The sequence below is a fragment of the Oryzias melastigma genome, linkage group LG19 (genome assembly GCF_002922805.2).
Source record: "Oryzias melastigma strain HK-1 linkage group LG19, ASM292280v2, whole genome shotgun sequence".
Classification (NCBI taxonomy): Eukaryota; Metazoa; Chordata; class Actinopteri; order Beloniformes; family Adrianichthyidae; genus Oryzias; species Oryzias melastigma.
The window spans coordinates 8754525-8767163 of NC_050530.1; the positions used below are offsets into that span (position 1 = coordinate 8754525).

At 36.6% G+C, this 12639-nt stretch overlaps 2 protein-coding genes across 4 annotated transcripts in view; one reads left to right on the plus strand and one right to left on the minus strand.

Moving 5' to 3' along the window:
* The window catches only part of LOC112154082 (integrin alpha-M), a 14531-nt gene extending 5131 nt beyond the window's left edge, over nucleotides 1-9400 (plus strand). The window contains exons 10-31 of one of the 2 annotated variants that reach the window (XM_024284706.2): nucleotides 1243-1313; nucleotides 1394-1514; nucleotides 1677-1813; nucleotides 1905-2045; nucleotides 2135-2356; nucleotides 2436-2569; nucleotides 3075-3217; nucleotides 4364-4524; nucleotides 4610-4735; nucleotides 4885-4955; nucleotides 5220-5361; nucleotides 5445-5537; nucleotides 6456-6535; nucleotides 6610-6696; nucleotides 6779-6848; nucleotides 6942-7040; nucleotides 7118-7198; nucleotides 7275-7385; nucleotides 7488-7586; nucleotides 7660-7770; nucleotides 8275-8333; nucleotides 9201-9400. In XM_024284706.2, coding sequence (XP_024140474.1) covers nucleotides 1243-1313; nucleotides 1394-1514; nucleotides 1677-1813; nucleotides 1905-2045; nucleotides 2135-2356; nucleotides 2436-2569; nucleotides 3075-3217; nucleotides 4364-4524; nucleotides 4610-4735; nucleotides 4885-4955; nucleotides 5220-5361; nucleotides 5445-5537; nucleotides 6456-6535; nucleotides 6610-6696; nucleotides 6779-6848; nucleotides 6942-7040; nucleotides 7118-7198; nucleotides 7275-7385; nucleotides 7488-7586; nucleotides 7660-7770; nucleotides 8275-8333; nucleotides 9201-9279 — 2438 coding nt within the window. In that variant the 3' untranslated portion in view covers nucleotides 9280-9400. Of the gene's footprint in view, nucleotides 1-1242; nucleotides 1314-1393; nucleotides 1515-1676; nucleotides 1814-1904; nucleotides 2046-2134; nucleotides 2357-2435; nucleotides 2570-3074; nucleotides 3218-4363; nucleotides 4525-4609; nucleotides 4736-4884; nucleotides 4956-5219; nucleotides 5362-5444; nucleotides 5538-6455; nucleotides 6536-6609; nucleotides 6697-6778; nucleotides 6849-6941; nucleotides 7041-7117; nucleotides 7199-7274; nucleotides 7386-7487; nucleotides 7587-7659; nucleotides 7771-8274; nucleotides 8468-9200 lie in introns of those variants that run through there. The other variant, XM_024284707.2, reaches the window with a different exon arrangement.
* aldoab (aldolase a, fructose-bisphosphate, b) overlaps nucleotides 1-12639 on the minus strand; it is a 40357-nt gene that overhangs the window by 14274 nt on the left and 13444 nt on the right. The window lies entirely within an intron of this gene.

Here is a 12639-nt window from a genome sequence, read left to right on the forward strand (position 1 = left end):
CTAGCTAAAAGCCCCTTACAAGCCTACTTTTCCCCTTAGATCTGCACCTGGATAAGGTCACTTTTCTTTGTAAAAGTAATTCAATCAGGACTGTTTCATGAGTCATCTTTAGAGACCCATTCTTTTTATCTCTTTTCAAAGCATTCCCAGTGGTCTTTTAATTATGATTTTGCTATTTTTTAGCAAAAATACAAAAAATCTGTATCTTGGACATAGTTTCTAGGACAGTTTCTCATCAGAAATTTGCCTGAGTTGTGGGTGGGACTGTTGGCGCAGAGTAAGCCTTCACTCATTTCCCATCATCCCTTCTTTTACGCTCTCACCTGGCAGCTCACAGGCCCTCATAAATAACATTACCGGTTACCAACAAAAATGCCAAGCAATATTGAGCATTTCCATTGTAAAAAGGACCCATTAAACAGTACCAAACCCTACCTCCGTTGTAGGTCCATTGACCTGCAGCCACCCGTTGATTAGCATAAATTGATGATCTTCTTTTTTTTTTCTTTGTTGCTTTTCTAGTCTACAATGACGGAATGACACGCTAGTGGTCTACACCACGCATGCGACATGAAAACACACCACTCAGTAGACTCCAGGCTTAACTGAGTGGGAACGCTCACAAGAATTACCACCCCAACTTTATTTATAAAGCACTTAAAATTGTCTGAGCAGACGTGAAGTGCCGTACAAACACATAAACAAAGGCCAACATATAAAGTATGTTAAAAAGTACTTACAGAATTAACTGGACCGTACCGTACCACTCCTTACCAAACTGTACCAGACGTCTGGTGACTTCAGTGCAACCGCCGGAGTCTTTACATAACTTTAAAAGCACGAGAGGAGCCTCCACTACATATGATCACATCCGACTTTAGAGATCTGGCCTTTCTGACACTCTGAATCCGTTTCGTTGGGTTCAACGAACAGCGGAACCGAGTCACAGCACTTTTTGTGAAGTTGGGGCTTTTAACGACTTAAATTGTTATCGTGTGAACTTATGTGTGATCAGAGTTTTGTGAGGTCGGCAGAAGAGCCTGTGGCTGCAGCCAAAGGGAGTCATCTGCCATAGCCATACCACTCCCGATTTTGATAAAGAATGACTCAAAAATGCAGTTTTAATCCTTTTTTTCGTCATGGAAAAAATGTCACAAAAACATGTTAAACCCATTCTTACATGACACTAACTGCAATATGATGGTATATAAACAAACCTCTCACTTCATGTTTATTTTGCAGGATCCAAAAGTGGAACAAAACTAACATCCGAATTATCTCAGGAGGGGTTCAGTATGGCTTTTGTCCCCAGGGTAATTATTAATCAAAACATTTTCTGAAAAATCAAACTGGATTCTTGTTTTTTCACTAAAATGTTGTCCCTTTGTAACAGGGAGTTCAGATGGGTACTGTTGGTGCTAACGATTGGAGGGGGGGCTTCAGAGAGTACGACTACATTGGTAGACTTTCAGGGTCCTATGAGCCTATGGATTTGGAACAGGACAGTTACCTTGGTGAGCAAATAGTATAAAACATGAACTTAAATGCACAGTTAAAAAATATATTTTATATATACAATAATACTGATAATATTTGATGGAAAACAGTAAAATAAAAGACTTGTGCTTTATATTTTCTATGTTTTCTTTACATGACTGTCTTTCACTATCTTGTAGGATACTCCATGGTCATTGCTAAAAACAAAAGCGATATCCTGACCATTTTGGGAGCTCCGAGAAATCGACACACAGGAGCCGTTGATGTGGTTTTCAAAAGAAAATTACAAAAAAGGATCCATCCTAAAGAGTCGCAGGTTGTTATGGCCAAACATGCTTCACTTGCAGCTCTGAAAGACAGCATGAAACTCAAAATGAACCAACTACCGAATGATTTGTGTGTTTGAGGTTGGGCAATACTTCGGAGCTGTGATTTGTGCCATGGATGCGAATGGAGATGACATCACGGATCTGATTCTTATATCTGCTCCGATGTACAAAGACGGCAACAGAGAAGGACGAGTTTATGTTTGCACATTAGCGAACAGGGTACAAATGTTAATTATTTAGTCAAATTCAATTCATTTTTTTCTTTGTCGTCAGTTTTAATTGAAAAGCAACATTTTCTGTTTTTCCAGGATGTTGATTGCCATTTTAATACTAGGTCCTCACTAATCATATTAAAAGGAGATGCATCTGAAATCGGAAGGTTTGGATCTACTCTTGCTGTTCTGCCTGACCTAAACCTTGATGGATTTAAAGATCTGGCAGTCGGAGCCCCTTTGGAGAACAATGGTGAAGGCAGCATCTACATATTTCTCAGTGAAAGCGGCAAAAGTATCAATCCGTCTTATTCACAGGTAGAAGACATCAGAAAATATGAATTTAAGAAACACCCACAATAAGCTTATATGTTTGATCAAATATCTCCATCAACAGAGGATCACTGCCTCTGATGTGCAGCCTGGATTGAAGTTCTTCGGCATCTCCATCAGCCAGCAGTCTTTCGATCAGAATGGGGATGGACTGCCTGATTTGGCGGTGGGGTCAAAGGGCACAGTTGTTTTACTCAGGTAAGTTCAATTTGTTTCTGCTAAATGTGGATTATTCAGTTTTGTTTTAACTTAATTTTAAGTAGGGCTTAATAGATTAATGATTGATTCATAAAAAGTAAAAAATCTAACGCATAATGCTAAAGTCCGCTAGCTGGCTAACATATAATGGGATTTCCCGTAGGATGGCCAATGCTAACGCTTGATCAACCTAAACATACAAACGAACATCTTTATATACTCACAGGCATGAATTTTCCAAAGTTGTTTAAGGAAATGTTCTTTTACATTAATCATTTGTGGTCTAAGACACAGTTTTGCTCATACTTTCTTCTTCTTTTTGGAATAAGGTGTAATGCTATGGCCTGAAAGAAGCCTGAAACAGTGTCCTGGCAGAGCTTTGGATCAAAATAATTAAAAAAAAAGAAAGAGAATTGAAGCGATCAAGGTTCTGGTGTATCAAATAGATTCTGGAAATGGTTTGCAATACCCAGCCCTAATTTTAGGCTTGCTGTCTGTGTTCCAGATCAGCGCCTGTTGTGATGGTAAAAGCAGAGGTTTCCTTCAGCCCAAGCGAAATCCCGGCTCCTTCTGGAAAGTGCAACATTCCAGTAGAGGGCACTGCCACAGTTTGCTTTACTATGACAAATGTCTCTGCCGTTGACACAGGTGACATTTTTTTTTCTCATTACTAATGATGTGAAGACAAACCATGCAAAAAATGAGAAATCCAGATATTGTCAGATCTTTTGCAACTAAAAAAGCAATTTTACAAATATTTTTTCATTTTATGTACTAGTCTCTTGAGCGATATAGTCTTTTATTTATCACTAATAAGTGTTACATCATTACAATGCAGTATTAGGGCCAGTTAACAAACTTTTTTTTTATTACGACTTAAAATCTCATTAATTTAGATTAAAAAAAAATCGTAACCATTAAATCACAATCATATATAGTTATGACTTTAAAAGTCGCAGTCGAAATTTATGACTTTTTTCTCATAAATTCACGTATTTTGAAGTCGTAAATTTATTACTTAAAAAAAAAACAAAATATATAAGAAAAAAGTAATACATTTACGAGACAAAAAAGTCACAAATTTATGAGACTCTTTAGATGAGGAGCTGCAAAACAGCTTTTTGAAGCTTATAGGCAGTTTATTAAAATGTCCTTTGTAGAAAATGGTCTCACTTTAGATGTTAATAATTCTTACTGAGTATGTTAATAAACCTTATTTGGCTTATAAATGAAAAATACTCTATAATCTCTATATGAATTAATACTTTGTAAACACATTAATAGTGTTTGTTAATGTGTTAAGAAAGCTTGTTAAGGAATCTTATTATAAAATGTTACTGATAAAGGTCATAAATTAACAAGAAAAAGCACCAAAAAGGTCTATTTAAAGGAGCTTTAAATCTTGTAACATTACTTTTTTATGGCCTCCAGCAGCAGTCACTGACAGAAAGGACCATATTATTTTTTTCAAATTGTTTTTGCAGATTAGTTGTTTTTTGTAACAATCTATAAACATGTTATAATATATTGATATTCCAATTATTATGTCATTATTTATTAACAAATCTGTTAAAATCAACTACAAATCCAACTGTCTTTTTTTACAAAGTAGCACTTTTTTATATATTAAAAAATGCTTACCGGTAACTTTACAAATCTGAAACACTAATGGCACATTGCGTGTATTTGGTCAATATTTGTTTTTTTTGTTAGTTTTACTTTTTGAAACGTCTTAATAGAGTCTGCTGACTAATTTCCATATTAAAACACTAATTCATATTTGGTCTTTTCCAGCTAATGCACAGATTAATTACACTTTAACATTGGATTCCACCCGGAAACATCCAAACAACCGGGCTTACATTCATGAAAAGGAACGACGAAACAACGTATCTGGATCAGTGGATTTAGACCTAGTAGGAACAAAATGTATTGATCTGAATTTCTTGATCAAGGTAAATCCTTGCTTTAACAAAAACTATACATGACTCAGCATGACGAACAGTTTTGATTGATACTTTTGCCACTTCAATCTTGCAGCCCTGTCCAGAAGATGCTTTCAATCCACTTAGGAATGAACTCCAATTCACTTTTGATGGTTTGCCATCTGAAACGAAACTTAAACCGAGTCTGGACAAAAGAAGTCAAACCACTACACATTACCAAGTAAGTCTTTTGAAACACATTTCAAAAAACCATCACAACATAGTTTTTAAACCGCAACAATTCCCACTTTTCTTGAGCTCCTGCAACATCTGACAAATTTAGAACATTGGCTCTTAAAAAAATGTGAATTTATGTCTTATCTTCCACAGTTGGAGTTTGAGAGGAATTGTGGGAAAGATAACAAATGTGTGGACAACCTTAAAGTGGATTTTAACTTCAGGTGAGATTTGGTCACTGGACCAATGCTTAGTTGGTGTTGGCACATGTAAGAAAGTAGTTTTATGCAAAAGCTGCTTTCTGTTCTTGTATTGATATTTACATTTTTAGCATACATATATATATATATATACAGTATATATAAACAGTATATATGCCACTGTGTAGAAACTATGTACTAGTGTCCAAGCAAACAACACAGTTTTTAAAATAAATTACATTATATTTTGTTATAATATTTCCTTTTACTGCTCATATTTTTTGTCAGCTCTGCGTTGGTTAAAGTGGGCATGGATGAACTTCTGAATGTAACCGTATCACTGGAGAACACAGAGGAAAACTCGTACAACACCTTTGTTACTCTCACGTATCCAGCTGGAATCTCCTACAGGAAGTTCTCACCCCTGAAGGTGAAGCATTATCATGAGCTATCATGTTTTTTTCAGTTATGTGGGACTCTCTTTTGAAACTGATGTTCTGCCTTTTCACACAGGGAAGAATTGAATGCAACTCAGCAGACAGTGAGGATGGTGTAACTCAGGGAATCACCAATTGCACTATTGACAAACCTATTTTCAAGGACAAGGTTAGTATTAGGACTTTAGGGAAAAATCAATTTGATGATATATTGATATATTTTGCAAATACTAGTATTGATCTCAAATGCAGACAACACGATATGTAATTAGTTATTTATAAGCAAACGTAGTTCAGCCTCTTACTTTTTTGTTCCACCTAAATCCCCAACCGCTAGTTAGCAGCACACTGAGCATCTTTGAGCAGCTTTATACCGCACCAAAACAACATCATCCCCTTAAAAGTACTCGAAAGACCCGTTTAGCGGGTACAATACTAATCCAATTTGAGGATTTTGTCCTGACGCAGCACGGCGGTTCTCCCGGAGCTCGCTTGCTCAATACACCGGCAGACAGACAGCCGCTGCGGGGAGCGGGAGCAGCCTGCTTGGGTCTCCTCTACTGATATTTTACTTATTTTCGTCAAGACAATAAAAAAAGGTCCCTTATTTTCACCCCCTCTCGGGTTAATGCGGGTAGAGACACAGAAACAGCAGGAGCAGCTGTCATGTAGACACCACCCTCAACCCGAGTGAGATCGAAGCCCCAGAAACCCCTTAGCTCAGGATCACGTTTGACGTCAGGCGGTGAGCAGCGAATTCGCCGCTGGTGAAAGAGGTTTGCCAACAAACCAAACATACATTTTTGACGCAGAGGACTTAACGATGAGTCAATATGTGACAACTATGAAAATGTGTTGATTTGGGAAGATGTAGACATTATTTTTCTTATTACTGAGGTACCAAAATTGGCTCAGATTAGGAAGTGAAACCGCTTTGGTACCGGAACCGAATAAAACCCAATCGTGCCCAACCCTAATTGCAATACATATTGTATCGCCACACCCTTGCCAATATACACCCTAGTTGGTATTACTGCCTCACATCAGTGTGTTGAGGAACACATCTGACCCCTCGTTTCATTTTCAGGCCAGATTTAACGTGTCCTATGGGATTGGAACCAACAGTCAACTAGGAAGAAGGATTGTTGTCACAGCCAACGTCACCAGGTACTTTTTTCATGTCACAGATTCTTCATTCATTGTTACAAGTGTTAACTTGGTCTTCAATGTTCCTGTTTTAGTGGGAATTCAGAGCATGCCACATCAAGTGAACTCCACAAGGAGAGAGAGATTGACGTGAAGTACAGCATACTGGTTACATTCGACAGGTCTGTCTTGTCCCAACCTGAATGACAAACTCTGTTTGAGGAACAAAAGTTGAAACTCTAACCGTTTGTGCTTTCTGTCCAGCTACTCTAGCTACTGCAATTTCACCTTTGGAAAAAAAAATAAGCCAAAACCATTCAACCAGTTAATAGAGGTGATTTGACCAGCTTCGTTCTGAATTAGAGCTCATCTTTTTGCTTTTGTGAGATATTCAGTTTAAAATTTTTGTTATTTTCTCTATTGTCAGGTCACAAACAACTTCAGAGCTGTGAATCTGACTGTTGTGCTCAAGATTCCTGTAAAGATTGGCCAACAAGACATTTGGACAGACTTAGGAGATCTGCAGGTGAGCTTTGTCACTGAAGTGATCAATGAAATCAGGAGATTAAGAAGATATCAGGATTAAATAAACTCTCATTTCAGATTCCAGGCTGTAAAAGTAGGAAAAATGAAGAGCCTGCAGTCAGTGATTCTGTTGCACAAATAAAAGAGCACAAGCGAGTGGTAAGTGTATCTTTGGAATGCACCATCGTATGAACAAATATACGTTTCATTTATTCTTTTTACATGTCACCTACAGAACTGCTCTGTGGCCACATGCTCGGTCTTTGAGTGTGATGTGTTCATGAAGAAAATTGATAGAAGGACTTTCAACATCACTGCCAATCTCAGTCCAAAGTGGATAGATCAGGTGAGCGATGTTTGGTCCGTCACAACAGTCTTGATTATAAAGATGGCGAGAGAAGGAATTTAAAGGAAGTTCAGTTTAACCCCTATCTGTTCTTTGACTCAGATTGGACTTCCAGATGCCAAATTCCTCTTGACCAGCATGGCCAGTCTAGAATACGACAAAGATGAGTTCATCTTATCAACACACTCTTTGGTTCCTAAGGTGTCTTAACATTTCTGTTTTTTTTTAGAGCAGAACTTGAATTTGATCTAACTTGTGTCCCTCTGCCTTTCAGATCGAAGCAGAAATAGAGGTGTACTCTGAACCAAATTTCATCAAGGAGATAATTGGAGGATCTCTGGGAGGATTCCTTTTTCTGCTTTTGGTCACAGTCGTCTTGTATAAGGTATGGCAATGCTCACTCTCTACTCCAATGAAAAGGGGTGTGTTTGTGTTCTTACCATGTTCTTCTAGATTTTTCCTCATGATGGAGGACATAGATAAAGAAAAGTAAGATTAAAACTCTGTTTCTGAGTATCAAATCTGTATGGCTAGATAGCTCCAATACTGCTCACGATTTTTGTTGATGTTAGATTGGGGTTGTGAGGGGATATAAGCTAGTGGGAGAGAGTGTAAATAAAGGGATGATGGGAAATAAGTGCAGGCTCTATCTGCACCAACAGTCATAAAAACTCAGGCAAATTTCTAATGAACTTTGCAGAAACTATTACCTAGAAAATGACTTTATTTGACAATAGAAGTGGAACTTTAACTACTACTACTACTACTACTAATAAAAGCAAGACTAGAATCTGCATTTATGTTCTTTCTTTGTTCTAAATTATTCATCCATTTCAAATATTGCTTGGGGAACTTATTGTGTAACTTTCATTGTGCATGTTTTTTTTAGGCTGGGTTTTTCAAGAGAAAATACACTGGAATGACTGAGGAAACTGCAGCGCTAAATGAGTAAGAACCAGTGGGGGGCGAAAAACAGCTAACTTTCATGTTACACAAACACCAACAATATCTGTCACTTTAAGCTTTTACTTTGAAATCCTGTCATGAAGTAGAAGTGTGTTGTTGTAAAGCTACAGAATGAACTATTGGCATTCATGTGTTTTCTTAAATTATTTATTTAAAGCATTAGTAGTTCAGATAAACTTTTGTTTACTATCAAAACTGTAGCAGTAAAAAAAATAGATTGATGTCAAGTTAATCAGATGTTTTTGAGACAGTTTAAGATCTGTACTTCAGGTTTTTTTTTGGTACAGACAATAAAGAAAGGGAAATATAGCAAAAGTCAATCTTTAAAATCTTTAATTTAAAAAAACTCGATCATTTCATGACATCATCACCAAAAGGTGTTCATTTGTTTTGAGAAACAAATAGGACCAGAAAATGTTTTTTAAAAGTAGTATATTTTGTAAATATCTAACATATTTTACAGTTATGAGCCTAAGGTCATTTTTTTACTCTGTAAATATCTGCATTATAAATGCTTTCTTTGTTTATACATACAATAAAACAGTTTAATGTGGGTGTAATGATAGCTTTACATGAATGCCTAAGTGACTAACTTGAGAAATCAGAAATTCAGAAATCTAGACTTACCTCGCTGTTACAATAAAACCTGAGCCAAGATGAGCCTTTTTTTTAATGAAAAATGAAGTTTGTTCATATAAAAGATGATTTTATAGTGTTTATTTCCCATCATGTATATTTAATCATTTGTTGTGTGCTGTGGATTCACACATTTTTTAAACTTGTCAATTGTTCATAATTATTTTCAATAAAATGAAAGAAGCAATTTGCTTTTTTTGTGTGTGTTTTCAGTCGTGTCTTAATAAGGTCACAAAACAGCGATTCAACCTTGAAGTCACTCCTCTCCATCAACACCAAAGAGGAACTGTGATGCAACAATGACTCAAACTAGCCCTGTCATCACTGCAAAACAGGAAGTTTTGAAATTGCCCGGTTAACAAGTAAATGCATCTGCAAAGCTTAAGGAAACTGTTCCAAAATTACTTACTCCAAGTGAGCAAGAGTTAGTGGATAAATGTCATGGAAGGATAACTAAGATTCATCATCAAGTGACTTGGATGATACAACCTGTTAGCATAAAGTCAAACATTATATCGAATTAGATGATAAACGTAGGTGATGCAGTTGCAAAATACATGTAGCGCTTACCACACTTGTGGTGAAATAAAGTGACTTTTATCTTTTTTGCTTCTCCATTAGATGAACTTTTGCAGTTTTATGTGTTACATTTTCCCTACAAGGGCATTAAACTTAAGAGGAAACAAAATATTAGATTAAGGCTTCATTGAAATGAATAATTAAAGTTAGATTCCTTATTTCTTAGGCCCAATCCAATTCTTCCCTTTATTTGTCCGGAATAAAATATTAAAATAATGGTTTATAATGGAATAAATGCAAAACTAATGGCAATTCTAAGGCTTCCATTGAATACATGCAATTTTTAACATACAAACCACTATTTTTGCAAAAGTTATGGTGAAATAAAGCCAGGGAAAAATTCCTTTGTAAAAAGTCGAGAATCAAAAGAGACGATTCTTTACTAGGAGTCGAATCAAAGTGGCCATCAGTAGTCCATATTAACAGGTCGAAGTTAGTTTTTTTTTTTTTTTGGTCAAACTTTGCTTAAATACATTTTAAAAACTACAATTTTAGTCTTTTTTTTAATTCTTTATATAAAGTGAGTGTTAATAAAGAAAAAAGTAAGTAACTTTAGAAGGGTTACACATTTCATTCTGTCGTTGTGTAAAGGTGAGCCGACACCTGTGCAGGTGAGTGTTTCTGAACTGCTAAGATGATTGATGCAATGTAAAAGGAGGAAGAGTGCCTGGTCATTCCCACACCAAGACCCCCACCAAAGCAGCAGTGGCAGTCAGGGCCCCCAACAGATGGAGGATATTCACCCGCCGGGCAATCAGCTGCTCGGACCGGGGCCGGCAGGACCGCCACAGGTTCCCCAACCCCAAAGAGCAGGGACCCAGAGGAGATCGAAAGTGAAAGCACCAGCCCAGCCAGAAGAACAGGCCCCCTGCTGTACCAGGGGACCCCACCCCTGGAGAGCCTCTCTAGACGAGCAGTCCACCATCATCCGGGAGCCATGGGCATCCTCCAATCCCAGGCACGAGCCAGGGGCCCCCAAGGAAGATCTGACCTACGCCAGAGGCCCAGGAGAGAGCTCCGCCCACCGCCACCCAAGAAGAGAACGCCCAAGAAAACTATGGGTCCCCTTAGAATGTTGTAATAGTTATCATTTTAATGACTGTGTGCTCTTTTGTCCCCTTGATGTTACAAACAAAGTTGAAATAATTTGAGGAACTTAAAGCAAAAAGGAGAAATTGATCTATTTCTTTCTATTTCTCTCCTCCAAACGCCCCCGTGACTCAAGTACTGTAGAAGGGAGGGAGGGGACAGGAGCTGCTTTCACTTCCTAGTTTCCTTGAAGCAGAAACGAGCTGAAATGCCTGCACTGCCAAAACGAAATAAAATAACAAACACATTCTGGAAATACCTTTAAAAAAGTACGAAACATCATATTACTAAAAGTCTGACAGCTGCAAGCATGCATTTGCAATAAAGTCACATTTACAGTTTGTGTTTTTTTCTTGCAGAGATGGAGATTCTGACAACTATTTAGCCTCACATAAAGCGGAAACTTGCAAAAGTTGAACTTATTTCTTTAATTGTGTAAATGCTTAGTAAGCATTCACAGTACCTTCCTGCTCCTTTCTGTCGATTTTTGGCACGTAAAAACTCAATCACACTTTCAACAATTTCAACAATCTTGGTATCAAAACATTCAGCTTGTTCAGGACATTGGTGTTCATAAACTGTGTAGTTTTTGAAATATTGAGCAACATTCGCCCCATAGGAGATGAATAAGAAAGTCGTCAAATTTCAAAATTTTAAGTACATTAGCAACAATACTTTAAATATTTTCATGGGCTGTTTTAATATTTTATTGTAATTTTTAAAAAAAAATTGGAGTTGACCTAATATTTTAGCAACATTCTAATGTTTTTTTTTACCTCATTTGTAATCTACTGGGGTTTTTAGGCCAATTTAGAGTTTAGCTTCTACTTTAGCAACATGCTAACGTTTTTGACTCTTTTAGTTTACTGAGGAATATTAGTCTATTTTGGAGTTTAGCTAATATTTAAACAACGTGCAAGCTTTTTTATTTTGGCTAAATTGGCACCTAATAAGGTTTTTTATGCTAATTTGGAGTTTAGCTTCTATTTTAGCAACATGCTAACGTTTTTGACAAATTCGTTTCCTGAGGATTTATAGGCTATTTTGGAGTTTAGCTAGTATTTACGCAATGATTTAGTTTTTGTGTGTGTGTGTGTGTGTGTGTGTGTGGCTAATTTGGCATCTGCTATGATTTTGTTTTTGTGGCTAATTTGGAATTTAGCTTATATTTAACCAACACACAATTTTTTTTCCTTTGCAAAACTGGCATGTATTGGGTATTTTTAAGCAATATTACTCCAAATTTTTCAGAAATTTACTTTAGCACTCTTTCATAGTTCTTTAACGAAATTTTTATCAAATTTAACATGTTGCAAATTTGCATTTTCAGCAAATCCCTTTAGCAATAAAGTAAATCAAGTCACCATTTCAAGCAAAAAGCTTCAACATCTTCAGCAAGTACTTTCAGCAAAAAGGATTCATAATAGCATTATCACAGGTAATGCTACTTTTCCAGTTTTTTCTCTTTTTTAATATTTGACATGTTGCTATATAAGTCCATCAACGACTATTGTCTATTTACTTTCTTTTGTAGATAATTTGAAGCAAAGTGGACACAATTGTGCATTTTTTTGCCAGTCCCAGAGCAATTCTTTTATAAAAGTTGAGCTTGTTCGTAACGACATGCAACTTCACTTTCAGGGTCTACTCTTTTAAGGTTTGTGTTAAATGTCTTTTGTTCTGCTTGTGCAAAAACTGCTCAACCGTGTTCACACATTTGTCAGAATGAACCTCAGATCAAAGCAACAACTTTAACCCAATATAGTGTGACCCCACCTACAACTTCTCTTTCTGCCTGTCTTTACTTTATAAAGTCATGAATATTTCTGCTTCTTTCTTTTTCATACTCTAAAAAGAATTTAAACAACCATATTTGGACAATTACCTAATATTCAGGGGTGCTTATTTTTTTTTATTAAAAATTTAGCAGTTTTCTGGTCATGTGAAACACATAAATTTGGCTCTAGATCTATCTGCTACTCAT